The sequence below is a fragment of the Euphorbia lathyris genome, chromosome 7 (assembly GCF_963576675.1).
Source record: "Euphorbia lathyris chromosome 7, ddEupLath1.1, whole genome shotgun sequence".
Taxonomy (NCBI): domain Eukaryota; kingdom Viridiplantae; phylum Streptophyta; class Magnoliopsida; order Malpighiales; family Euphorbiaceae; genus Euphorbia; species Euphorbia lathyris.
Window position 1 is genome coordinate 14,908,629 of NC_088916.1, and position 27,038 is coordinate 14,935,666.

At 35.0% G+C, this 27,038-nt stretch overlaps 1 protein-coding gene across 1 annotated transcript; it reads left to right on the forward strand.

The window, feature by feature from the left end:
* The first annotated feature begins 12,821 nt into the window (after positions 1 to 12,821).
* LOC136235555 (nardilysin-like) lies at positions 12,822 to 23,974 on the forward strand. Its single transcript, XM_066025289.1, has 19 exons — positions 12,822 to 13,336; positions 13,735 to 13,810; positions 14,648 to 14,694; positions 15,261 to 15,373; positions 16,019 to 16,092; positions 16,248 to 16,343; positions 16,428 to 16,547; positions 17,010 to 17,243; positions 17,692 to 17,840; positions 18,412 to 18,568; positions 19,550 to 19,702; positions 20,096 to 20,460; positions 21,182 to 21,331; positions 21,458 to 21,640; positions 21,758 to 21,961; positions 22,069 to 22,175; positions 22,573 to 22,726; positions 23,211 to 23,332; positions 23,464 to 23,974. Exons 1-19 carry the CDS (start codon positions 12,953 to 12,955, stop codon positions 23,705 to 23,707), a joined length of 3,132 nt encoding a protein of 1,043 aa, XP_065881361.1. The 5' UTR covers positions 12,822 to 12,952; the 3' UTR covers positions 23,708 to 23,974.
* Positions 23,975 to 27,038: the final 3,064 nt, after the last annotated feature.

The window sequence follows — 27,038 nt, forward strand, 5'->3', positions numbered from 1 at the left end:
ATTGGACAACTTCAGGAGCGTGGTCTTGCAATCCTAATTCAATCAGGAAAGTGCAACATATACCATCCGGAGAGAGGGCTTGTTATTCAATCTGAGACGACAGCCAATAGAATGTTCATATTATTGGCCAAATCTCAGATTGAAAAAGAGAAAGATACATGTTTCTACACAACAACTTTAGATCTAGCTCATCATGAGAGATTCTAATGCCGCCAACATTCTCTAGGGTCGGCCATTCCCTTACCCTTACCTTCTCTTCATCTACCCAGATGCCATCTCCACTTACCACATACCCAAGGAACATTAAGCTCTCCATCACAAAGTCACACTTCTTGGTATTGACAAATAATTGGTTCTCCGTCAACAAGTTCAAACACGATCCTCAAATGCTCAACATGATTTTCCAAGGTCTTGTTATGGATGAGTATGTCGTCAAAGTAGACCACAACGAACTTCCCAATCACGGATCGAAGTACTTGGTTCATTAATCTCGTGAATGTGCTTGGTGCATTTCTCATCCCGAAAGGCATAGCTAACCGCTCATATAATCCAACATGCATTTTAAACACCGTCTTCCATTCATCTTTGGCTCTAATTTGGATTTGATGCTACCCGCTCCTCAAGTCAATGTTGCAGAAAACCTTAGAGCCACTTAATTGGTCTAGCATATCATCAAGTCGAGGTATGGGGAACTTGTACCGAATGGTGATCTTGTTGATGGCCCTACTATCCACATGCATCCGCCATGAACCGTCTTTCTTTGGCGTTAGTAAGGCCAGAACCACACATGGGCTCATGCTCTCTCTCACGTACCCCATCTTCACTAACTCTTACAGTTTCTCCTTCATAATCTCACTATCTTTGGGGCTCATTCGGTAGTGAGGAAGACTAGGCAAGCTAGTTCCCGGTACTAAGTCGACATGGTGTTAAATTTAAATATTAATTTTTTAAAGCAAAATATTAAATACTTAAATATTAAATTTTAAAATATTTTTTAATTTAAAACGTTAAATATATGGGTTAATTTTTCAGTTTTGATTTTTAAAATAAAAAACCATAATCTAATTTAATTCATCAATTTGAGTTAATTTACATTTATATTTGGGTTTGTTTATGTTTTAAAATTAAATTAAAGATAAAAGAGTCAATTATACCCAATTAATCCAAAAAATTCTTTCAAAAAGCTCCTTAAAGCAGCTTTTTCATCACAAAAAGCTCTCACAAAAAGCTCTCACAAAAAGCTTGTCACGTCCGTGTCTAAATTTCTAGAATTTATAGCTTGATAGTAATATATATTATAATTATTAGGGGTGTGAGTTTTATTTGGTGCTATGTGAAAAAAATTGGAGTTAATTTGATGGTTTTAGGTGTAAATTAAAAGTTTAGGATAAGTTTTAAAAGATTATATAAAGATGGAGGACCAAACTGGATATTTACCAATATGGATATATATATATTCGAAGAGGCAGGGAGATAGGATGATCTGATTTTTTTTCTTTTCTTTTCTTTTTCTATTTTTTTTATTCATCAATTTTCTCTTCATCGTTTCTTCACCGTTTCTTTGATTTACGGATATTCGACCGTCCGAATCACTCGAAATTGGAACCATAGTATCCTTATATGTAGATCTAAGTCCTAGCCGAAGAGTTTTTGAGTTTCGATAATGTTTGGAGGGAAATGTCTTAAACAGAGTTTAGAGGCGAATTGAACGGGTTTGTGGTCTTTAATTAATAGCCAAGGTAAGTAACTATCAACTATATTTTGAGTTTTTATATATATATAATCAAAGAATTTTCAGAAATTGATATTTTAAGGTTATGGAGGAATTTTGTAAAATTGAGGTTTTCACGATTTTGCTTTTTTATTGTGAAATTATGGTTCAAATGAAGCTATTGATTATGCTTTTATGTGAATTTCAGATTTTACTTGATTATGTTGATTTAAGGCTTCATTTGGTTGATTTACATATATACATATATGTTTTTGGTTTCAATATATATCTATATTGAACAAAATGAATTTGAGGATGTCTTACGAATTGTTTTTGGATTGAGAAATCTGTTGCGGTTATTGTTGTTATTATTTTGGATTGAAGTCCAAATATGATTTTTATGATACAAAAAGGCTAATTGAAGCCAAATGATTTATGGTTATGAAATAGTTTGGGATTTGATTGTGAAAAGAAATTTGAGCACGTTATGATTTTATGATTTTATATCCATCGAGAGTTATCCGGATCGGTGGTTTTATATTTGAAGACCATGTTCAGTGAGGGACATGGCCTGTGTACATAGTGTGAAGACCTATTGGGTATGGCAGCGAAGTGTTGGGTAAGACCATATGGGATAGGCAATGTTAAGAGACGTCTCGACTATATATGTGGTTATGGATTGAGTATATTTTATAAGGTTTGGATTAAATCCCTTTATAAATGTATATATGTAGCTATGTTAAATAAAGTTGGTTTTTATAGTTGATAGTTTCTTACTGAGATTTTTGTCTCACGTTTTTAAATGTTTTAATGTTTTTAGGTGAGAAAGTACATGATATAGAGAAGGTTACCGACCGATTAGGCACGGTTTGGAAGTTGGCTGCTTATTGTTAGAATTATGGTTAGAACTTTGATATTGCAATTGTAATATAGTGATATTTATGATATTTGGAGACTATTAAGTATTGATTATGATCTTTCTATTTCACGCCCGATGCCGATTGATGTCGTTTAGGGTCGGGTGTGACAAAGCTTTTTTGCCAAATAACATAAATAGTGACAAAAAGGCTAATAGAGCTCAAAAAGCTCATTTTGAGCCAAAAAAACTCTTTGCCAAATATCCCCATAGTCCAGTGGCCATGGGTGTAATTTATCCATTATTAAATGCATGTGAAAATGGGTCAACCATTTGCATGTGAAGCAGCTGACTTTTGAAACTGTTTCTCCATTTACATGTGAAGCTGACGGAAGGAAATCCGTTGTCTCCACTTCCTTGTCCCCTTTCCTGTCTCCCACTCATTTCTTGACATATGTCAACTTTAATCTTTTTAATTCTAGTCATTTGAACACTTTTCACCTTAGTTAACCATGATTCCAACTTTAGTTAACTTGATGAACGGAAGACACTAAAGTTCTCTCTTCTCTAACCATCTAAACATGTCTCTTCCAATTTCTTTTCCTCTTAATTTCTTCTGTATATTTCTGAGATTTTCCTATTTCAATCTATAGATTGTTCAACCTACCTCTGTTTGATTCCTTTTCTGATTCTGATAAAAATTAAAATTAACAGCACATAAAATTTAGCTATAGATTAAATGTAAAGTCAACAACTCTTGATAATAAAACTTTCTAGGAGGAGATTGATTCAACATAGGTTGATCGTCTGAAGAGAAAAACAATGATCGGAGGAAGAAAATGAAAGATGAAATCCGATCGGAAGAGAAAGGTGATATGCATACACACTGCTGAATGAAGTTAACCTCAGTTGCTAATCCTAAATTCTGTTAAGTCGTAGACTACAAAAGCTTGGTGGTGGCTGCCGGTGACGGACGGTTATCGGCAATTAAACCATTGTTAATCAGCTTAAATAAAAAAAAATTACAAGGAAATTAGAAGAGAAGTGAATTGTGAAATTAAAAAGAGACGCGTGAAGATGTAGAAGAAAAGAAAAAATTGGAACTTATTGGTGAAATTGGAGGAAGGAAAAAGAAACAAAAAAACAAATTCATTTAGACCTGTGCATTCGAAGGAGGAAGAAATAACATTAAAAAAGAAAGTGTTGAAGTTAACCACAATTGGTTAAATGAAGTTAACAACATTAATTAATATTAAATGTGATTAGGTTTAATATGACACATGTCAAGAAATGAGTGGGAGATAGGGAAGGGGACAGAGAAGTGGAGACAGCAGATTTTCTTCCGAAGCTGACATTTTAAAATTTTGGTGGGTTATTAAATTTTGGCGAATAGTAAGGGCTCCATAGTTTCTCCATTTGCATGTGAAGTAAACGAGAGTGTTTGTCACAAGAAAAGCAAACTGTTTCTCCATTTTCATGTGAAGCTGACGTTACAAAATTTTGGTGAATAGTAAGGGCCTCACAGTTTCTCCATTTCCATGGGAAGTAAAGGAGATTGTTTGTCACATGCAAAGGAAACTGTTTCTCCATTCGCATGTGAAGATGCCATTACAAAATTTTGGCGGGTTATTAAATTTTGACGGATAGTAAAGGCCCCACAATTTCTCCATTTTCATGTGAAGTAAAGGAGAGTGTTCGTTGATGCGTGCCGTCTAGTGGTGTGTTTTCTTACGACGAAATGTATATTATGATAAGTGCGTTATGACTATGGATGTGATCTTTCTAAATGCTCTATCTTTACTAGACGTCACTACTTAGGGGCAAGTGTACCCCGTCGTATCAAGTAATAATCCGGTTAAAACTGGGTATCGAATCCACGGGATTTATAACTGCAAGTATTAAACGACTCGGTTTTATACGTTATTAATAAGCGGTGAACACTTTGGGGTTGATGTGGGAACCAACTACAAACTACTCCTAACTACGGGTGAGGCGAATTTATATAACAAAACTCTATGAAGTGATATGGATGCGATAAGTTATAACTATGACAAATAACGACTTCTAACATTTATACGGTTGATGGTTTTCTCTTGCAAAGACGACTATGTGTAGTGTAACCGACCCGTGAAGTACTTAGACTACGTGGTTCCTAGTCAAGGCGTGTCTAATGCTTGGGACCAGAAATTAGGGCCCGTAAGTTCCGTGGCTTGTTAATTCCTACGGTTTCTAGAGCGTCACTTCCGGTAAGGCAACACCTATATGAATCCCTAAAGCTAGCCCGAATGGCGTCGGAAATCGCGTTCTCCTACACAATAATCAATTACGAGTATCAAAACAAGTAACAAACATCAACACATATATAGAGAAGAAGATTATGAATCATGAATTATAAATATGTAGAATGTAAATATGAAATACAACCAAGCCTAGTACATAGGATGAGTGCAAGCTAATTAGCAAGTGAAAAGGGAAGAATCCACCCTCGGAACTAGCTAACCGGACTCAAGGCCGTCTCTTAGGACTTGGAGGTGGAGCTTTCGAGCTTGGTGAACGGAGAAGGAACGGAACTTTGACGGAATGCCGGAATCAACGAACAAGCCCGAAAGGTGATAGAGTTTTGCTAAAATAAAATGAAATCTCAAACTATATAACAAGAACTTAATTTATACAAAAAGTTGTATATCAAAAGGGTGTATCAAATGAGTGCTAGTCACTCTTATTTATACACATCAAGCTAGGGGAAAAATCATAATTCCACAAGATACAAGCATGGAGCAAAGCATGGAGCAACATGATTTTGTGCATATTTCCCATTCCTACAAGCATGGAGCAAAGCATGGAGCAACATGATCATAATGACCCATTCCTCCAATAATTTCCTGCATGTGGACTTAATCCGGGTCTTGTTGTCTCGACCACGCCCCGCGTATAGTGATATACGCCGCGCGTGTTTGAGCTCATGGCGTTTTATTGCTTGAAATACACCATTTACGCCTTACGTATCCTAAAACACGCCTCGCGTACCGATGGTTGACTTAGGAGACAATGCAGTCTGACGTTTATGATTGGGCTCATCATTGCATCTACGCCCCACGTAGATTGGGGTACGCCCCGTGCATCAATGGTTGGATCCCACGTGGAGTCTGTGGATAAGGCAATTATTTCTGACTAAGTGTTCCACGCCCCACGTGAGGAGTGATACGCCCCACGTATTTTGGTAGATTTCCACTCCTTGCTCGTACCTGAAATACAATTCTCGAGAGCCAATTTAGCTTGACGTTTTATTTTCTAATATTAATCAAACATAAGGCAAATTAACCGAAAGTACGGAATTTATTTTTATTTCGTTATTTTATTAAAACACTCTATTTTGTAATTAAACTTATTTATTTCATCCAAAATTAACCCGTAAATCACGCTAAAAGATAGGGGTAAAATACCCCTATCAAACCTCCTCAGACTTTAAAGTTTTACTTGTCCTCAAGTAAAAGAAATCGAAAGATAAGGGATTGAGACTATTAAGAAATAAACCGTCGGTTGGTTTTACCAAGTGCGTGATTTCAAAGTTAAAGTTTTATGCAAAGTTTTCGGTAAGTACCTACGCAAGCAAACGAGTGACCAAAACTTATTTGAAACCTCCATGATCAAAATTAATAGGCAATATTAACGGAGGTTGATTATCTTTTGAGAACCCGATAGTACCTCACCAAGGAATTTCACTCTTACGCTCAAACTTTGGTGGGTTGGTGTTTTAGCACTCTTCTTTGCACTTACCCGAGATCACTTTGAGTTTGCATTTTCATCCGGGTTTTTCCTCCTATGTTATGGTTTAGACAATATTAAAAATGAACCCAGAGGGGGGTTGCAATGTGGGTGGCTTTTTAGTGGTTAATTTTTGGAAACTCGAGTTTAAATACTATTTTGATGATCGCACCGTATTTTTATTTTGGCCTTGGCGAGTTCATAAGATATAACTCGAAATTGCTCGGGTGGAGCTTGAGAATGCCTTTTTGCTCTTTCTTTTGTTCTTCTTTTTTGTTTTGAGAGCGGCACAAAAACGATCTCGAGAACTTATGGTGCTTACTTATTACGGCCTTGACTTATTTCGGGTGCGAATTGATTTTGTTGGTATTTAAACAAGAGGGAAAAGAGTGTTAATTGTTAAAAGGGTGTTGACAAGAAAAGTTGGTTAGTAGGCTCAAGGGGGTTTCCTAGAGGTTGATAAAAACGAGAAAAATAAATTAAGAAAAGAATTAGACTAAGTGGGTTTGTTTTATCATCTATTGTCATTTTAACTAAAATAGGTGTACTTAACCCAGTATTAGGTGCAAACTCTGTGAGTCGAGTGAGGTCAAAGCTCTCGAAAAATTGTGAAAGAAATAGAGTTCTCGTACGAACTCCTTTAGGCTCGAAATCACCTCACAAAATTTCGGGTTTAAATTGTGTACTATCGAGTCTTCGCTAAACTTTCAAACATCCCGTTTTTATTGCCTTTTTAAATTTCATTATGGAGATGGCATGTGGGTTAGGACTCGATGCTTTTGTTTAGTACAAACCTAGGCTTTGCATAAATTCCCTAACTTCAAAACCAAGACTAAAATTCCTTAACAAAACTGATCCTTTGTGTTCCGACGGTATTTACATTTAAGGACAAACAACGGAACATTTAAATAGTTTCCGAGTGAGGTTAGTGTGTCGGGAAAAATTTTAGGGATCAATAAATTAGTTTAATTATTTTGTTGTTTATTTGATTTTTATTTTTGTTTTTGTTAGTGCAAAACAAATTGAAGGTGCGGGGTTGCACGGCCCTCCGCGTTATTAAAATGACGTCTATTCCAAGGACGTCGCAAAAGAAAAGAAAACAAAAACAAAAAGAAAGATAGAATTTAAATTGAAAGATAGAGGGTTATCTACCCTATCCCTCCTCACACTTTAAAAAAAAAAAAAAACGCAATAAGTTCCAACATTGCCAAATAAATTTGAAGCACAAAGTGTAAAGAAAAAGAGTAAGGTAGAAAAGACTCCCTCAAACATCTTCCGATGGTGGTGGATATGACATGTTCCGCTCCCGATAGTAATGACCTGTGAAAGTGTTCGAGGCATCAACTCTCGAACTCGGTTGGCATTTATGAAATTTTAAAATTTAAATTGGGTGTAAGATTATTAATGTAAATATTTTTATTAATTTATTAATTTATTTATTGTTTGATTTTATATATATATATATATAATTTTTTTATTAAAATAAAATTAGAGAAGAAAGGAAAAAAAAATAAAAATAAAATTTCAACTCGTTGCGGCCGGCGGGCGTCGCACAGCGGCGGTGCCCAGCGCTGGGCAGCGCTGCACGCGGAGCGTGCTGCCGCGCGCCCCGCGTGCCGCAGCGGCCAGCAGCATTTTTTTTAAATCAACACATGTATATTATATATATTCCAAAATAAATAAATAAAAAAATAAAATAAAATAAATTTTTTCATTTTTTCATTTTTTTTGTTTTATTTTTTATTTTTTATTTTTTTATTTTTTATTTTTTATTTTTTTGCCAACGTCAATACTTACAATTCTCTTCCAGATCGTCCCACCGAATTGACACAAAATTACACGAACACCTAATAAAATGTAAGAAAAAAATAATTAAGCACACAATAATAACTTAAATGTAAAAACTTAAAAGTAAATTAAAGACATAAAATTAAACTTTATTCGAGTTTGGGTTGCCTCCCAAGAAGCGCTACTTTATAGTCGGTGAGCTCGACTTAGAATTTCATCTTAGGTGTATGCTTCCATTCGCGTTAGAAATGCAAATTCTTGAATAAACAATCCGTACCTACAAAACGGGTTGTTAGTTTCAAAGAAATTTAACGAAAACCAAAAGCTATATTTAAAGAAATTATTGAAGAGTTTAGTTTGCTCCCTTTTTGACTCTTTTGGCAGTTCAAAAAGAGTGAAATATTCCGAGTTAGAATAAACCTCAAACTCTTCTAGTTTTGGATTCTTTTTCATGGGTTCACACGCAACCGGTGCATCGATTAGGATCTCCGGTTCCTCGCAGTTGAGACAACCTTCGGTATTTGGAGAGTCTTCTTGAGAAGGCTCAATTAACTCGAGCACCACATTTTGATCACCCGGATTGGCGTCTCTAATTGATTCGTCCGCGGTTAAATCGATACGAGACTTCAATCTAGCGATTTGATTTCCCAAATCCCTACAAAATGCCTCAGTGTTAGATAATCTCACATGAATATCTTTAAGCATAGAGATTACCACATCGAGTTGCGAGGTTGATTGTTGGTGCGAACATCCGTCATCCTTATGGTCATCCCACAGATGAGGACTATAAGGCATCATACCATGAAAAAGATCATTAATAACAACAAAATAAATTATTCACAAAAAGAGAATAATATTTACGAATGCTCAAAAGAAGTCGATATAAACAATTTATACAAAAAGAATGCTTAAACTAACAATAAAACATTTTTGTCTAATATTGCAAGAAATTATAAATCCCCGGCAACGGCGCCAAAAACTTGATGCGTGCCGTCTAGTGGTGTGTTTTCTTACGACGAAATGTATATTATGATAAGTGCGTTATGACTATGGATGTGATCTTTCTAAATGCTCTATCTTTACTAGACGTCACTACTTAGGAGCAAGTGTACCCCATCGTATCAAGTAATAATCCGGTTAAGACCGGGTATCGAATCCACAGGATTTATAACTGCAAGTATTAAACGACTCGGTTTTATACGTTATTTAAGCGGTGAACACTTTGGGGTTGATGTGGGAAGCAACTACAAACTACTCCTAACTATGGGTGAGGCGAATTTATATAACAAAACTCTATGAAGTGATATGGATGCGATAAGTTATAACTATGACAAATAACGACTTCTAACGTTTATACGGTTGATGGTTTGCTCTTGCAAAGACGACTATGTGTAGTGTAACCGACCCGTGAAGTACTTAGACTACGTGGTTCCTAGTCAAGGCGTGTCTAATGCTTGGGACCAGAAATTAGGGTCCGTAAGTTCCGTGGCTTGTCAATTCCTACGGTTTCCGGAGCGTCACTTCCGGTAAGGCAACACCTATATGAATCCCTAAAGATAGCCCGGATGGCGTCGAAAATCGCGTTCTCCTACACAATAATCAATTACGAGTATCAAAACAAGTAACAAACATCAACACATATATAGAGAAGAAGATTATGAATCATGAATTATAAATATGTAGAATGTAAATATGAAATACAACCAAGCCTAGTACATAGGATGAGTGCAAGCTAATTAGCAAGTGAAAAGGAAAGAATCCACCCTCGAAACTAGCTAACCGGACTCAAGACCGTCTCTTAGGACTTGGAGGTGGAGCTTTCGAGCTTGGTGAACGGAGAAGGAATGGAACTTTGACGGAATGCCGGAATCAACGAACAAGCCCGAAAGGTGATAGAGTTTTGCTAAAATAAAATGAAATCTCAAACTATATAACAAGAACTTAATTTATACAAAAAGTTGTATATCAAAAGGGTGTATCAAATGAGTGCTAGTCACTCTTATTTATACACATCAAGCTAGGGGCAAAATCATAATTCCACAAGATACAAGCATGGAGCAACATGATTTTGTGCATATTTCCCATTCCTACAAGCATGGAGCAAAGCATGGAGCAACATGATCATAATGACCCATTCCTCCAATAATTTCCTGCATGTGGACTTAATCCGGGTCTTGTTGTCTCGACCACGCCCCGCGTATAGTGATATACGCCGCGCGTGTTTGAGCTCCTGGCGTTTTATTGCTTGAAATACACCATTTACGCCTTGCGTATCCTAAAACACGCCTCGCGTACCGATGGTTGACTTAGGAGACAATGCAGTCTGACGTTTATGATTGGGCTCATCATTGCATCTACGCCCCGCGTAGATTGGGGTACGCCCCGCGTATCAATGGTTGGATCCCACGTGGAGTCTGCAGATAAGGCAATTATTTCTGACTAAGTGTTCCACGCCCCGCGTGAGGAGTGATACGTCCCGCGTATTTTGGTAGATTTCCACTCCTTGCTCGTACCTGAAATACAATTCTCGAGAGCCGAGTTAGCTTGACGTTTTATTTTCTAATATTAATCAAACATAAGGCAAATTAACCGAAAGTACGGAATTTATTTTTATTTCGTTATTTTATTAAAACACTCTATTTTTGTAATTAAACTTATGTATTTCATCCAAAATTAACCCGTAAATCACGCTAAAAGATAGGAGTAAAATACCTCTATCATTCGTCATCCATGCAAAGAAGTTGAGAAACCGTCCCATTTTAAACTACACGCGCCATATAAATAAAAACAAAATAATAGAATGTAATGACCATTAAAATTCTTATATTTTTTTTAATTAAATGTAATTATAATTTTTTTTATATAATTAAAATAAACGAAAAACATGAAAACGTGAAAAATGAGAAAACCGTGAAAAACATAAAACACGAAAAATGAAAAAAATTGAATCGAAATCAAATACAAAATTCTATTAACTGAAATCAACAAATTAATGTATAGTTTTTCGTTTTTTCATATTTTTTTTACATTTTACTCGTTTTTTAGTTTCCATTTTCAACATTTTTCATCATTTTTTTATTTTCTCCTTTTTCCCATTTCCCCTTATTTTTTTTTATTTTTCTCGTTTCAATTTTTCATATTTTTCTACCTTTTATGTTTTTGACAATGATGAAATGTGAGATTTGATAAATGAGAGGTTAGATTGAGCTTTGAAAGTAGTAATTATAATTACATGTAGGGTTGTAATCGAGCCGAGCTTTGACCTACTCAAGCTCGGCTCGCTATAAAATTAACGAACTCGAGCCCGATGCGAGTTTTGGCTTGCTTAATGAGCTCGAGCCGAGCTTTGAGCTTGTTTCGAGTCCAAAATCCTCTTTGGACTTTGTTCATTAAAAAAATTATCTAACCATGAATTGTTTGTGAGTAAATTGTTAATTATATTTTGTGAAGTTTGCTCGCAAATAACCCATTTATTGTGTACATAAACATGCTCACAAGAAAAGTTCGTGAATAAATAAACAAGATGCTTATAAATATTTCGTCTATTATTATATTTGTGAACGAACTCATCTAATATCAAATGAAATAATATTAAGTTTAGATATTTGTGACTAACGCAAAACTATGTAGTTTTCTACAAAACTAAAATTTGTTCATAAATGTTCTAATGAAGCCTGCTTGCGAGCTTTTGAGCCGAGCTTTGTCCTGCTCAATCTCGGCTCGTTTACGAACCGAGCTAGTAAATCATACTCACGAGTGGCTCGTTTACAAATCGAACCGAGTCGAACCGATCACCGAGCCGCTTATGAGCGGCTCAGCTCATTTACATCCCTAATTACATGCTTTGGATGTAATGAAAATTCAAGTCATTTTTCTATGCAATACAAGATCACAAGAGTCGTTGAACAAAATTTAACTAATGGTTTTCTCATTGTATTACAACAAAATTGTAACATGCAATCAGATATGGTAATGAGCCTTAAATGTAATGGTCATCCCATTATAAAGCCAATTACATCTTACGAAACCGGACCTAAATATTTTTAAGATAAATATATGGCTTAATACATCATTTGCTCCCTGAACTTGTCCAAAATGGTTGATTGGCCCCCTGAACTTTCAAAGTGTCTCGATAGCTCCCTGAACTTGCATAAAATGTTCAGTTAGCCTCCTGAACTTACGTAAAACGTAATCAATTGATCACTCGGTTGCAAAAAAGTAAATTAAATACGGAAAATATATTGCACGCGTTTAAAAAAAAGTAAAACAATCAAGATCGGGGTATTGCGGTTGTAATATTAGAGAATACAAGGTTTGTAGTTGAGCAAGTAATAACTTCATTTTTACTCTATTTTTGAATTATATAATAACATTTGAAGAAACGTGGAATACATTTTCCGTATTTAACTTACTTTTTTGCAACCGAGTGATCAATTGATTACGTTTTACGCAAGTTCAAGGGGCTAACTAAACATTTTATGCAAGTTTAGGGAGCTATCGAGACACTTTGAAAGTTCAGAGGGCCAATCAACTATTTTGGACAAGTTCAGGGAGCAAATGATGTATTAAGCCTAAATATATTTATATCATCCATTCATTGTAATTTGTTTTGTTTTGTTGAATGAAAAAAGAAATAAAATTTATAATGGATACGGTGAGCAAGCAAACACTAGAACAAAATGAAAATACCTTGCATATATGGGAAGGAAAGGTTAGGTTCAAAGCTTTTGATAGGCTGCCTACTAAGAGAAGGGCGTACTCGAAGTAAGCACAAAACTTGCTCTGTTTCTTATTTTTCTCTGTGCCAAAGGAAACAAGGAAGGAAATCAACAATGGTGGCTCAGTGTACGTTTAAATCGGACAATTTGGTCATAAAATCACCCAATGATAGGCGACTCTATAGAGTGATTGAGCTGGACAATGGTCTGTGCGCTTTACTTGTTCACGATCCTGAGATTTACGCTAACGATGATCCTAAAACCCTAGGGAACTCCCAAGATAAACGTGGAGTGAAAGAAGAGGAGGAAGCTGAAGATGACGATGATGGTGATGATGGAATGGAGGATGACGATGATGAGGACGATGAAATGGAGGATGATGATGAGGATGATGAAGGAGAGGAAGAAGAAGACGATGAAGAGGAAGAAGAGGAAGGTGAAGTTGGAGGAACTGGAAAAGGAAAGGGGAAGGGGAAGGGGAGTTCTCAGACTAAAAAGGTCAGTATTCTGGTCTGGATTTGATAACTGTATAGAATTCCTGAAGTATTTCAGATTATTCGAATTTATAACTACTTAGTAAACATTCCAGTATTGGGTAATTGCTTTACGAGAAGTTAAAATTGAAAGCTAGGTTGTCGAAACTGCATTTCGTCCTCTTTTTCTTCTCAAGACTGATTTTAAGTTAAACAATCTTAATGGCTTCTTGTGGGACTTTAATTCAGCTTCTCCTTACTTTTCTGCATTCAAGTAAATGTTTAATCATTCTTATCATGCTTTTCGATCTAAAAGATGCTACTTTGAATAATATCGGCTTGCAATTGGAGTGTTTACTTTCTTGCGACTGAGGAAACATATGGGGCTTGGCTTCATTAGATTTATGGGTTTTATCTTTGCAGGCGGCAGCAGCTATGTGTGTGGCGATGGGAAGCTTTTCTGACCCTGTTGAGGCACAGGGTCTCGCACATTTTTTAGGTTTGATTGTTTATCTTGATCATAATTCTGATTCATTCTCCATAATGTCAACATAATTCTGTTTCGATACATAAAAGCTGTACACGATTATTATCATTGTTGATTAGCAATGCTTTTTTTTTTTTATCAAAGCTTCTAAGAAATCTCAAAATTTACACCAGTAGCTGGATAACTTCCAAGCTGAACTAAAAAGCTCATAATTTGCACTATAATTCTGTTTCGGTGCATAAAAGCTTTACAATTATAATTATTATTATTAATTCATTGTTGATTATCAAATACTTTTCCAATGTACTATCAGAGCTTCTAAAAGATCTGAAAATTTACATTACTAGCTGGATAACTTCCAAATTAAACCCTTGAGAGTTTGAAATGGCTTAGCACTGTTGAGAAGTTAAAGAATATGAATGGAAAGCTGCTCATGGGGTTTGGCCAAGGAGATTATTGGGGGAGTGCTGAGAAACAAGCAGATGATCTTGGTATATTATGAAAGGAACTGTTTAAGAGAAAGTAAGCCATGTAATAGAGTAAGAGTTCTAGCACAAGGAAAAAACTACTTCCCATAGGAATTGTGTTTAGGATTTTTGAAATAAAGGTCATTATTGGCTTTATTCAACTGAAATACTTATGTGCGAAAAGAACTTTGATTGCATTCCAAATTCTTTTAGTATTCTCAGCGTTTTCCTCTCCTTGATTCCGTCTCCATTATTTTGCTCGATCATTCTTTCATATCAATTTAAATAAAAACGCATTATTCTTTTGGCAATAACTTCTATTGAGTATGCATGCTATCAAATTTGGTCTTCCAGTGTTACTTACAACCTTTATGTTGTGCAGAACACATGCTTTTCATGGGGAGTACTGATTTTCCAGATGAGAATGAGGTTCGTTCAAGTATAACTTTTTGATTAGACATTTTTGGACAATGTTTTAGCAAAACTGTTGGAATATGGTTGTTAAGAGGTTGTTGCTTTGAATTGTGCAAACAAGAAGAGTATCAAATGTGTTGTGGCAGCAGAAAATTTTCAGAAATTATTCTCATTCCTTTAGGAATTTTTCATGTTATGTTTCCTTACTTGAAATGAAACAGTTTAATGGAAATATACCACTTCAGTGACAATTGAAAGGCATATTTAGCTTAAGATGATGTGTTATAGCATTTTCTTTGGCTGTTGGTTCAGTTTTGCCTTTGAACTTGTGGTTAGAGGCAAATTTATTCCAAAGTAACCTTTTGTGGCAAAAATCTTCCCCATACTTCCATTATTGGGCCAATTTAGCTCACCTAGTCATTGAGTTATTTGCTTATAGCCAATATTTCTAGACATACTGTAGCTTCTTTTGCAAGATATATGCGTGTTTGACTCGTGGTAGTACAAAAAATTAAGAAGTCATGTTATTGTGGCAACATGACTATAACTTGGCCTGTTAGTTTGACTCTTTTCTTTGTTAGTATGATAGTTATTTGTCCAAGCATGGAGGATCATCAAATGCATACACTGAAGCTGAGCATACATGCTACCACTTTGAAGTCAAACCTGATTTTCTTGAGGGCGCCTTGAGAAGGTAAATGGAGACCTGAATATTGGTGGTTTAATATTTCAATTCCCCTTCATATTCATGTCTCTTTATGTGCATGAAACAGATAGCTCATGTACCTCTGCGACTGTATTTGCTCACATATGCATGTACATATGGAGTTTTATGTGCAATTCAAGCGATGATTAAACAATAACATTTGGTCATGTTATTTTCTCAAGCTAGCTACCTGTGTTTCAAATTTGAGATATTTGTGATGGTGAAATCTTTATTTTGGGCTTAATCATAAATTTGCAAGTTTTGAATCAAAACTTGGATCACATATATATTTCATCTAAATATTTTAACTAGTATAGTTAAACAAATATAATGGAGATATTCTAGTAAAATTATTGAGCTTATACAAATATAGGTACCTGTTTTTTCTCTATCATCTTGGTCATTGTATCATTTGCTTAGTGGATACATACTATATTCTTCATAATTTCATGCACATTTGTTATATTATATTGAATGACGAAAAAGTTGTTTATCCTGACCATTTTAATTAATTATTTACTCTTTGTTTATTTATTTTTGCTTATTTGTTTGCTTGCGTTTTAATTCCAGAATATCTTTCAAAAGCGGGCTAAACTGTGTTTAGATCCTTATCTTGAACTTTTCCCATGTCAGATTTTCACAGTTCTTTGTATCGCCTCTTGTGAAAATGGAGGCCATGGAACGTGAGGTACTCGCTGTAGATTCAGGTATGTGCCAATTTTTGAAGCTTGTTTTCCGTATCCCCCTCTTAAAATTAGCTCACATTTAAAAATGTCTTTTTGTATCTGCATAAGTGCATTTTTGGCTGTTTGCACATTTCTTGTTACTAAATGTGATGTGTGCGTGAATCCAATGGATATAGAATTTAACCAGGTTTTGCAAAATGATGCATGCCGCCTCCAACAGCTTCAGTGCCATACATCTGGATCTGGTTTCCCAATCAACAAATTCTTTTGGGGTAAGCCTGCTTCTGTTGCTTTTCGATTTGTTGTTACTTTGTCTGTTAAAGGAAACTGATTAACTTCCTGTTGTTGGGTGGAAGGGAATAAGAAGAGCCTTATGGAAGCTATGGAGAAGGGGATAAATTTGCGGGAAAAGATTTTGAAATTATACGGAGACTACTATCATGGTGGACTGATGAAGCTAGTTGTGATTGGAGGAGGTAAATATTTTCTCAATAATTCTTTAGATATATGCTTTATAATATAATTCCTAGGAGGTGCTCAGAAGATACGAATGGTTCTGAAACAAGGGAGATCAGTTTGGTGAACTGAAATTATTGTTGCATTTATAAACTGAGTTTATTTGGTGGAAGTGTTGGGTTTTACAAGTGGTGTGATGTCAGAGGTACAGTGTAGCAGTTTCACCCGCACTAATTTTAAACTGTTTACATTGATGAGTGTTGTATGTATCTGTGAACTTGTAATGTATTATCAGTAAGTATATATCTAATAACAATCTAAAACATATCCCACATGGTTTTATTACCAAATTTTAATGCCTGTTCTTTATTAATATTATATAGTACTGTTCTACAAATTAATGAAAGAAAGGATCAGTCTTAATTGAGAAGAAGAAATTTCTTTTGTGCTGTGTTGATGACTATGCTATTTAAATAATGCAGAGTCTCTGGACATACTTGAAAGTTGGGTTACAAAATTATTTGGTGATGTCAGAAAAGGTTCACAGGCAAAGCCGAAGTTTGAGATGCAAGGTCCTCTGTGGAGATCTGGTAAAATTTATAGATTAGAGGCAGTCAAAGATGTTCATATCCTCGACTTAGCGTGGACACTTCCATGTCTTCGACAAGATTATCTGAAGAAATCTGAAGATTATTTAGCCCATCTCTTGGGGCATGGTATGATAAATTATATATCATAGATGAGCATTATATATATGCACATGAATATGCAAACACATTTAATTACATAGGAATATGTGCACTTAAAACAAGATTAGTTTTGATGTGAGGGAATCGCTAAATCTCATATCCTCTTTCTAAACATGCAAAGCAATATTGTATAAGAGAACAATTAATAGTTTGTCTAGCCAAAGCTGTTGGATTTCTTAGTCCAAGAGATGTCCTGTCTAACATGCATAAAGGCAAAACAAAAATGACAATTTTATTCTGCACAAATATACCATTTTTTCTTTGCCATATTATGTCCTATCAGTTTTAATGATTTATTTATTTTGGATAAGTTTTCCTGGACATTTTCGGTCCTGAAAATTCACGACTCTTATACTTCTGGTCACATGTTTACAGTTTAGCTTTTATATTTAAGAAAAATATTTATGCCTTGCAGAGGGCAAAGGCAGCTTACATTCATTTCTCAAAGCTAAAGGGTGGGCAACTTCTTTGTCTGCTGGGGTTGGAGATGAAGGAATGAATCGATCATCTGTAGCTTATGTCTTTGGCATGTCCATACACCTCACTGATTCCGGCTTGGAAAAGGTAATGTTTTTATTCAATCTCATGTGAATCTTTTGGTTAAATAGTATACAGTCAAACCTATTCTTGAGTTTGTTTCCATTTATTATCTGTCTTAATAGTGAGAACCAACCATTTTAGGATTTCACTTTTGGGTTGCAATTTATGATGTGTTCATCTCAATATGGTTTATTAGTTATATTATATCTTGTTGGGAGTATGATATTTTCATTTCTGGGATTTTTTGCTGTATCTGCTTTCTCTCCCTCTATAGAATGCTAAGATGCACTTAGGATCCGTTGCAAATACTGAAAATGTATCCTTTTTTGTCCTCCACTTCTCATCTCATTTTCTTTTCTTATGAATTATGATATTCATTTTTCCAGCATTTCTAGTTCCTTAACTTTGCTCTTATTTCTGATTTCATGCTAAGATGATAATAAATAATTTCTAATGAAAATTTCACTACTTTTATTCTGTGAACAGTTGCTAGTCCTGGTAGTTGCCATGCCCTTGCTGCTGCTTTGACTACCATTTTCACTTGTTTCAGTAATTTTTCTGCTAAATTTAGATCTCTTTTTCTCTTTTTGGACAGATTTTTGATATCATAGGGTTTGTTTATCAATACCTCAAGCTATTGCGTCAATCTTCTCCTCAAGAATGGATATTTAAGGAGCTGCAAGATATTGGAAACATGGAATTCAGATTTGCAGAAGAGCAGCCTCAGGATGATTATGCTGCAGAGCTTGCAGGTTTGATTTGTATTTTTTGTTTGCAGCTGTGGTGCAATGTGCACTACAACTTAGATATCGTTTTATAATTGGCTGATATAGTTGTAATTTACTTGAACTACATTTATCATTTTGGAGATTTTGAAGTCCATTTCCCTTTGTATTTGGAAGTTTGCATAACATATTTGATAGTTTCATACTGAAATTTCAACGAGCAGCCGAATTTCACTTAATTGTTTGTTTGAATTTAAGTATTTCATGACTTCTGATTGCATAACTAGCTTCATATTAGCTCCTAAAACTTTCACTTCATTTGTTATTTGGTTGCCAGAATGTGATCTTCTCAATGAAACATATATATATCCGAAAGTGGGGAAGCATTTTGGGATTGGAAGACTAGATTGTATTTTCTATGTTTGGATTAGTACTCGGTACTTAGTTGTATATATAGGCTCCACATTGATTTCCTTGTTTGGACAATTCTGTAATCCGTCAAGAGATTGATCCATTGCTTTTACTTAGTTGAGTTGAGATGGCATATTGGTAGTATCCATGGTCATTTTGAAGATTTAGAGCTTAATTTATTCTTGCAATTCTATAATATTTTCATTCTCCGTTTGGATCAGCAATTTCATTGAAGTTCAATAAGAGAAAAAGTTATGTGAATTGAAGATATATTTGGAAGTTGTCATTGTGAGGTAAGGTTTTGGCAATCAATAGGATGTAAAAGAGAAGCAAACAGTAATCAGAAACACTAAAGCCTGTGTTTAAGCCATAATTATTGTGGAACTATTATCGAGCTCCTCAAGTTATCTGATTGACTAAGAAATATTATGTTTCTTATAGAAGGTCTGGTTATAATAGGGACACTAGATGTTAATGCTTTGAAGGATTTGGAATTAATTTTGTTGTTTTTCTTGTCACTCATTTTATGTAGCTTATAGCTTCTTGCGATGAAAATTCATACTTTGATTAACTATGATGGATAATTCTTTCTTGCAGAGAATTTGCTCGTTTATTCAACAGAACATGTAATTTATGGAGATTATGTGTTCAAGATTTGGGATGGGGAAATGATAAAACATGTCCTTGGTTTCTTCAAACCAGAGAACATGAGGATTGATGTGGTATCAAAGTCACTCATCAAGTCACAAGGTAATTGCTCCTGTTTTCATATCTCTATCTTCCAAGAATTCCAAGCTTAGACTTTTCGCACCTTAGGGCCATGAGGAAATTGCTCCAATCTCCCCCTACTTTAACTTCTTCATTAAACTAACCATTTCTATCATATTTATAGCTGCATTATAGGCAGAACAATATGCTCATTGTGGTTATGATGAAATCGGATACATAGTTCCATTATAACAAAAATGATTGCTGAGTGTTATGATGAAAGCTATCTGGTCTTTATGTCTGTTGATTGTCTATATTACCATTTGTTATGAATTTTGACTTGTTAAGTAACCTGTTGTGGAATAATATTTCCCTATAAGTGATTGATCTACTGACTCTGTTTCTCTATCCTTTCCCTTCACAAATCCATTGCAGATCTCCAATACGAGCCATGGTTTGGGTCATGTTATGCTGAGGAAGATGTTCCTTCATCTGTGATGGAATTGTGGGAGGATCCACCAGAAGTTGATATGTCATTGCATCTGCCCTCAAAAAATGAATTTATTCCATGTGACTTTACCATACATGCTGATAATTCAACTACTGCATCTCCAAGATGCATAATTGATGAACCATTGATGAAGTTCTGGTACAAGCTCGATGACACTTTTAAAGTTCCTCGTGCAAATACATATTTCTCCATAAATTTGAAAGGGGCATATGATACTGTGAAGAATTGTATTCTTACTGAGCTATTTATTCACCTTCTCAAAGATGAATTGAATGACATTATATATCAGGTTAGCTGCTCATTTTATACAGTTAATTCTTAGTTTTTATAATAACAAGTAACAATGTTATCCATTCAGATTTTTTATATTGATTAGGCGAGTTGTGTTTTTGTGTCCCTAGTTTGTTTAGCATTGAGGTTGCAAGCTAACTTTCTGAAAATCACCATTTTAGACATTGTGCAAAGCAGTTTTGAGTTTTCTTTAACCATTGAAAGTTTTATGGTGGTGAACACAAAATTTATCATAAATATCATGTGTAATGGACTGTGATAAAAATATTTAATATAATTCTTTCTCTAGAGTTACTTCAACAGCAATGCCAAAGATATATCAGGAGTGCTGCATGGACTAGCATTTCAGCCAGCTTGAGTGTTAGATAGCTCATCTGCTTAACATTTATCATTATAATTAGTTGGATGGGAAGACATAATTCCTATCCAGTTTTTAACAAACTACATATCTTGTTGGGAAAAAGTATTTCATTATGTTTATCTATACTTCAATGTTCAATAAACTTTTTAGATTCTCTTTAGTAAAACTATTGAACCTTTAGTGGTGAAATCCTTGTACGAGTCTGGTTGATATAGATGGAATCCTTGTATGACGCTGGTTGATTTACATTTTTTCTTGAAGTGCTCCCTTGTTCATGTTTGGCAACATTCTACTCAATCTAAGTTCCCGTATATAGCATTGAGAATCTTTTGTTGGATGACCTTTTTATTTTTTGCAGGCCAGTGTTGCCAAATTGGAAACATCTGTATCTTTTGTAAGTGACAAGCTGGAGCTAAAGGTTTATGGTTTCAATGATAAAGTTCCTGTTCTTTTGTCTAAGATATTGATGATAGCCAAATCTTTTATGCCAGTTGATGATCGATTTAAGGTACATAATATCATTGCTTTGCTGGATGATAGATGCTAATCTGATGTCAGATGGATTATCGATATCAGTCAGTTCTGTTACTTATATATCTCCTTTTATGTTCTAAAATAAAAATGAATATAACAGGTCATAAAAGAGAATCTGCAAAGAAGTTTAAAGAATGCCAATATGAAGCCTCTAACTCATTCATCATACTTGAGACTTGCAGTTCTGTGTAAGACCTTCTACGATGTAGAGGAGAAGCTGTGCATCCTAAATGACCTATCACTTGCTGATTTGAAGACATTTGTTCCCAATCTTCGTTCCGAGGTACATAGACAAATGCATTTTTTGGAATTTCGCATTTTCATTTTGAGTGGCATTGTTTATTTTAACATATGTTAAATGTTATACAAGTACAATTTTATCTGTGTTCATATCATACAGATTTACATAGAGGGTCTTTGCCATGGCAATTTGTTGGAAGAAGAAGCAATCAAGTTATCAAATATATTCAAAAGCAACTTTTCTGCACAACCACTCCCAGTCAATATGAGGCATGAGGATCATATATTGCGTCTCCCTCCTAGTTCCAACCTGGCTAGAGATGTCAATGTGAAGAATAAGTCGGAAACAAACTCTGTAGTTGAGGTATCTAACCTGAATCTTATCACAATTATTCATACATGTTCTGTTTTCTACCAAAATCCAATCATGACATCACTCTTTTTCTCTTTGGTTTCTGTTATGTTCTGCAGCTGTACTTCCAAATTGAGCAGGAAGGAGGGCTAAAATCAATAAAAATGAAGGCGTTGATAGATCTTTTTGATGAAATTGTTGGAGAACCGCTTTTTAATCAGCTAAGGTGAGTTTCTTCTTGGGCTAAAATATTCATATTGCTTAAGATTATAACTAGCTATTCGCAAGTATCTCACAAATGTGTTGTTGAAAGCCACAAATATGAGATTGAGATGCCTGTCCATAAATAGAGCTAGAGGCTGGTTTTGTTTTTTGCTGCTTCTACTGAGGCATACTTAAAACATCCATGTCTTCTTCGAATGCAAAGAATCCTACTTTCAGTGAAAATAATAAAAGCTATTATAAAGCTATTATTAATTCTTAACTATCAGCTTAAGTTTTTAGTTCAATCGGTCCCTGACACCTACTTTTGAACAGAATTGAGTTTCATTAATCATCTGCATTGACTGGATAATTTATCATTTCATTCTTACTGAAAGTATCTTATGTATGTTGGAATACAGGACCAAGGAGCAGCTTGGTTACGTTGTTGAATGTAGTCCACGAGTAACATATGGTGTTTATGGGTTCTGTTTCTGTGTTCAATCTTCCAAGTACTCCCCAATTTACTTGCAGGGAAGAATTGAGAACTTCATAAATAGCCTTGAAGATTTGTTGGTATGCACCCAAAGTTCATCATTTCTAACATTATCTTTTGTGCTTAATATTATTTCTGTTCTGTGCCTCAGTTGAGGTTGCTCGTCGTCCATTTATTAGCATCTTTGAGCATTATCAGCTTTCTCCAAATAATCTATTGGCCTCGGTTAGCATTGAGTCGGTAGACTCAAGAAATAGGACTTCTCAATATTAAAAAGTGTTTTCAAATATGGTTTGTACTATCAGATTCATGGGAGAAGAATGGTCACCTTTCAATTCGGGGCCAATTTAGCTCTTTTTGTTTCTGCTTGTTTGTATGTAATTAAATTTTGACCAAATTACCCTCTATGTTGGTCTATTTCAGCTCCGTTTCTAAGGTTAAGTGACAATGTATTTCTGAACTTCTGTCGTGCAATTGCTTTTCAAATTCTAATGTTCACAACTTGGGTTCCAGAATGCTTTATTTTTACTGTCACTAAGAAGTTCAAGAATGTTGGCACTGTAGGAAGGACTTGACGAAGCATCGTTTGAAAACTACAAGAGTGGGTTAATGGCTAAGCTGTTGGAAAAGGAACCTTCGTTGCAGTACGAAACCAATCGGCTCTGGGGTCAGATTACTGATAAAAGGTACTATTTTTATGCCTCCTGTTGTTGTGAATGGTAATATCGTTTTTGTTCGATAAACATGGTGATATTATTTTGTACATGTGTAATGCAGTTGATTGTAACTGTAATTCTCTGAATCCATTGATTTTCAGGTATATGTTCGACTTTTCACTAAAGGAAGCCGAAGAATTGAAAAACATTTCCAAGAAGGACGTTACCGAATGGTACAAAATGTATTTACAACAACCATCTCCGAAATGTAGAAGGCTTGTAGTTCGAGTTTGGGGTTGCAATACAGACTCGAATGAACTTGAAACAACTCGAGATTCGGAGTTGGTGATAAGAGATTTCGCGGGCTTTAAGATGTCAGCTGAGTGCTATCCAAGCCTTCGCTGAATACATGATTCTCACCCAGCTCCTGCTGAGAAAATTATTGAAAATCATGAGTATGATAAAACACAGTGAAGGCCTTCATTTTTACAACAGATGGCTGGTGAAATTTTTGGGACATTAATATTTTATTTTTCATAAATCATTCTTAAAGATTAAACGAAATTCAATTCAAAACAGTGAATATTCATGTAGCCTCAAATTCATGTAATATAAACATTTGAATTACATTTTCATAGAATGCTAATAAAGTTTCTAGGCACTTAGCTTGCATGATCAGTTTCACATGAAATAAGAAAAAAAAAACCATGTTACTCAAAAGGTAAGTGTCTTTTTAGCATAATCAAGGTTGTAAAAAACGCTAGGCACTACTTGGGCGGATAGGGTCCTCGAGGATTAATCAGGGATTAGTTGGAGAGTAATTGGGGACTAATTGAATTTGTATTTTTGTATTTTTTATTTATTAATCAACAAATTATTATATAAATTCAATTAAAATATGTATTATACTATCTAAAAATAATAATATAAAATTATTTAATATAGAAATATATATATATATAACATATATCTTCAAAATTGTGCAAATATCAACATTTCAACAATAATACCATTGAAACAACTTAAAAGTGAATTATAATAAACAAAAAAATAAATTCACAATTAAAAATGCTTTTGTTCATTGTTGCTTAGGCAGGCTAGGCAGTGTCGAGGCGGCCTAGGCGGAGCCCAAGCGGCTGAAAATCGCCTGGGAGTCAATAAAACGCCTAGATGGACTAATCGTAGAAAATCGGAGAGGATTCTCGATTTCGAGCGCCTATGCGGTCCAGGCGATCTTCGTTTCGAACAGTGAGCATAATACATCCTAGTGCTTCCAAATTGTGGAAACTACAACTGATCTCTGAATTGTAAGACTTCATAACTAATTTCTTCAACTTGTTTATTTAGAATAAATAACTCCTCAAATGCCACTTGGAAGTGCGTGATTGGAATTTTCAAACGTTACAACTGACCCTTAATTAAGCAAGTTAAGAGGGTGAGTTAACTTATAATGTTTTGAAGTTCAGAGGTCAGTTGTAATTTTTGAACAACTTAGAGGAGTAGAAATGTATTAGATTTTTTTTATATATGCAAATTTCACTTTTCATTCCATTTCCTACTCTCCCTAGCTTTTTAAAACTCCTGAATTTATTTTTAGGGTCGGTTTTAATAGCTGGAATGTGGAGTGGATCACTTAAATGAAAACACATAAAGTAAAACTTACTTTGTTAAAAATAAAGTACGACTTATTTTGTTAAAAACAAAATAAGCATAGCCTCTACCAAAACTTGTATTTGAATGCTTAGATTTATGGTAAAAATGTGAAAAAATTGTGAATCCAATTGTATCATCAATTTTTCAAAGGGTTGGTGAAGAAAATTTCAAAATAATTTAAACTATTTAAATGAGAAAAGTATAAAAATAAAACTTCAGGTTTGACTGATTTGTAAAAACAGTGATCGTGGTTTAAAAGTTCGCAAAAAAGAGTGAGCTTTACAAACGCAGTCATTCCTTTAAAAATGATTGTTGTGATTATTTACCTTGAAAATGAGCGATTTGGAGCAATTAAAAAAAACTGATTTTGCAAATTATCCAAAATTGAAGGTCTAACTTTACAAACTTACTAAATCACAAGTATTGTTTGGCTGAAAAATTGACTGAAATATCCTTTAACTACAAAATTCACAAAGTATATATCTTTATTTGTAAACTTTTAAATCACGAAACTGTCTTTACAAATCGGTCAAATCAATGTATGTTTAAAATAGTTCAAAACACTTCAAAAATGTCTTTTTAAAACAGTTACTTCAACTATTTATAGAATTGTTTTAACACGGTTTGGAAACTATTTCAAATGGTTGAAGTTTTTTTTTTTTTTTTTTTTTAAGCTGATTAAAGCTTTTACCTTTATTTCTATAAAAATATATTGTTTCCCTTTAAGGGCTGTAAAAAACTAGCCAAAAAAATGATATCTGAAACCAAAAAATAGATTACCTCAAATCTTTTATTGCAGATGATAAGATTTTGTTATTTCTATTTACCGCCCCCTAAGTTACTTTTCACCGCTCCCTCTTTTACCCTTTCGCCCTTCTCATTTTTTCCTATTAAAACTCAAAATCCTCTCTCTCCTTTTCTCTCCCAAGCCAAAAAACCGACTTTTACGAAAATGGACCCGAGCATTCCCGAAGACCATGATTTCGAACACGAGGTATTATTACGATCCTAAATTTAAATAAAATCACGTTTCTGTAAAAAAAAAATTTAATTTGGCCTGAACGGGCGGCGCCGTTCCACCTACGGAACGGGCAGCGCGCGGCGCCCGTTCTACCCGCTGGACGGGCAGTGTCAGCTGCCCGTTCCTACCTATGGTGGAACGGGCAAGCTGCCCGTTTAGCCTAAAAAAGACCCGAAACACCCTCGAATTTAAATTTTTTAATTTTTTCAAGTATTATTAATACCTGTTATGCATTTTTGTACATTCAGGAACCGTTAGAAGATTGGAATCCCGACGGCATTGATTACAGTTCCCGTTTCATAACGAACACCGTCTTCCCTTCGTGTCAAGATGTTGTTGATTGGGCAAAACAGGTAGCTATTCAAAATGGGGTTGAGATTACAATATCTTCGCACAAACATGGGGAAGGCAGAAGCTGTTGAGATGTTCACGGGGTGAACGCTACAGAGGGAGAACTTCTGAAGATACTTTAATAAGAAAAAGTAAAACTAAAGCGTGCAGATGTAAATTTCAGATTAAAGCCTATCAACATTCAGACCTTTCTAGTTGGGGGATACAGACTAAGGCTGGGTTAACTGGTCAGCACAATCATACGTTACGTGTCTATCCAGAGGGAAGTCGGCAGATGATAATTGTGAGTGATATGAGTTCGGCTCAAGCAAAGCCATGTGCTATTTTAGCAGCCGTTAAAGCAAAGCATCCCGCAGATAACCCGACAATTAAACACGTCTACAATTATAGGGATAAGATGAGGAAGGATGGGTTCGAAGGTAGAGACCTGACTAGTCTGTTCTACCATATTGCTCTCGAGAACAAGTATGTTCATTATACGCAAGCTGATCCTCATTCTGGCGTGATAACGAATGTGTTTATGGCACATCCAGAATCAGTATATTTATTCAGGACTTATTATTGGTACATCGGCATTGATTCAACGTACAAAACTAACAAGTACAAAATTCCATTTGTTGAAATTATTGGGATGACGCCATGCAATAACAACTTTAAGATCTGTATGCCATAATTAAAGATGAGACTGAAGGGAGCTATCGTTGGGTCCTG

What these genes read in the sequence shown, in the direction of transcription:
- LOC136235555 (XM_066025289.1), top strand. Translation starts at nt 12,953, where the DNA reads ATGGTGGCTCAGTGTACGTTTAAATCGGACAATTTGGTCATAAAATCA. An exon ending in TTCCCAATCTTCGTTCCGAG is followed by an intron (nt 21,641 to 21,757) that starts GTACATAGACAA and finishes CATATCATACAG; the next exon opens with ATTTACATAGAGGGTCTTTG. An exon ending in AAACAAACTCTGTAGTTGAG is followed by an intron (nt 21,962 to 22,068) that starts GTATCTAACCTG and finishes TATGTTCTGCAG; the next exon opens with CTGTACTTCCAAATTGAGCA.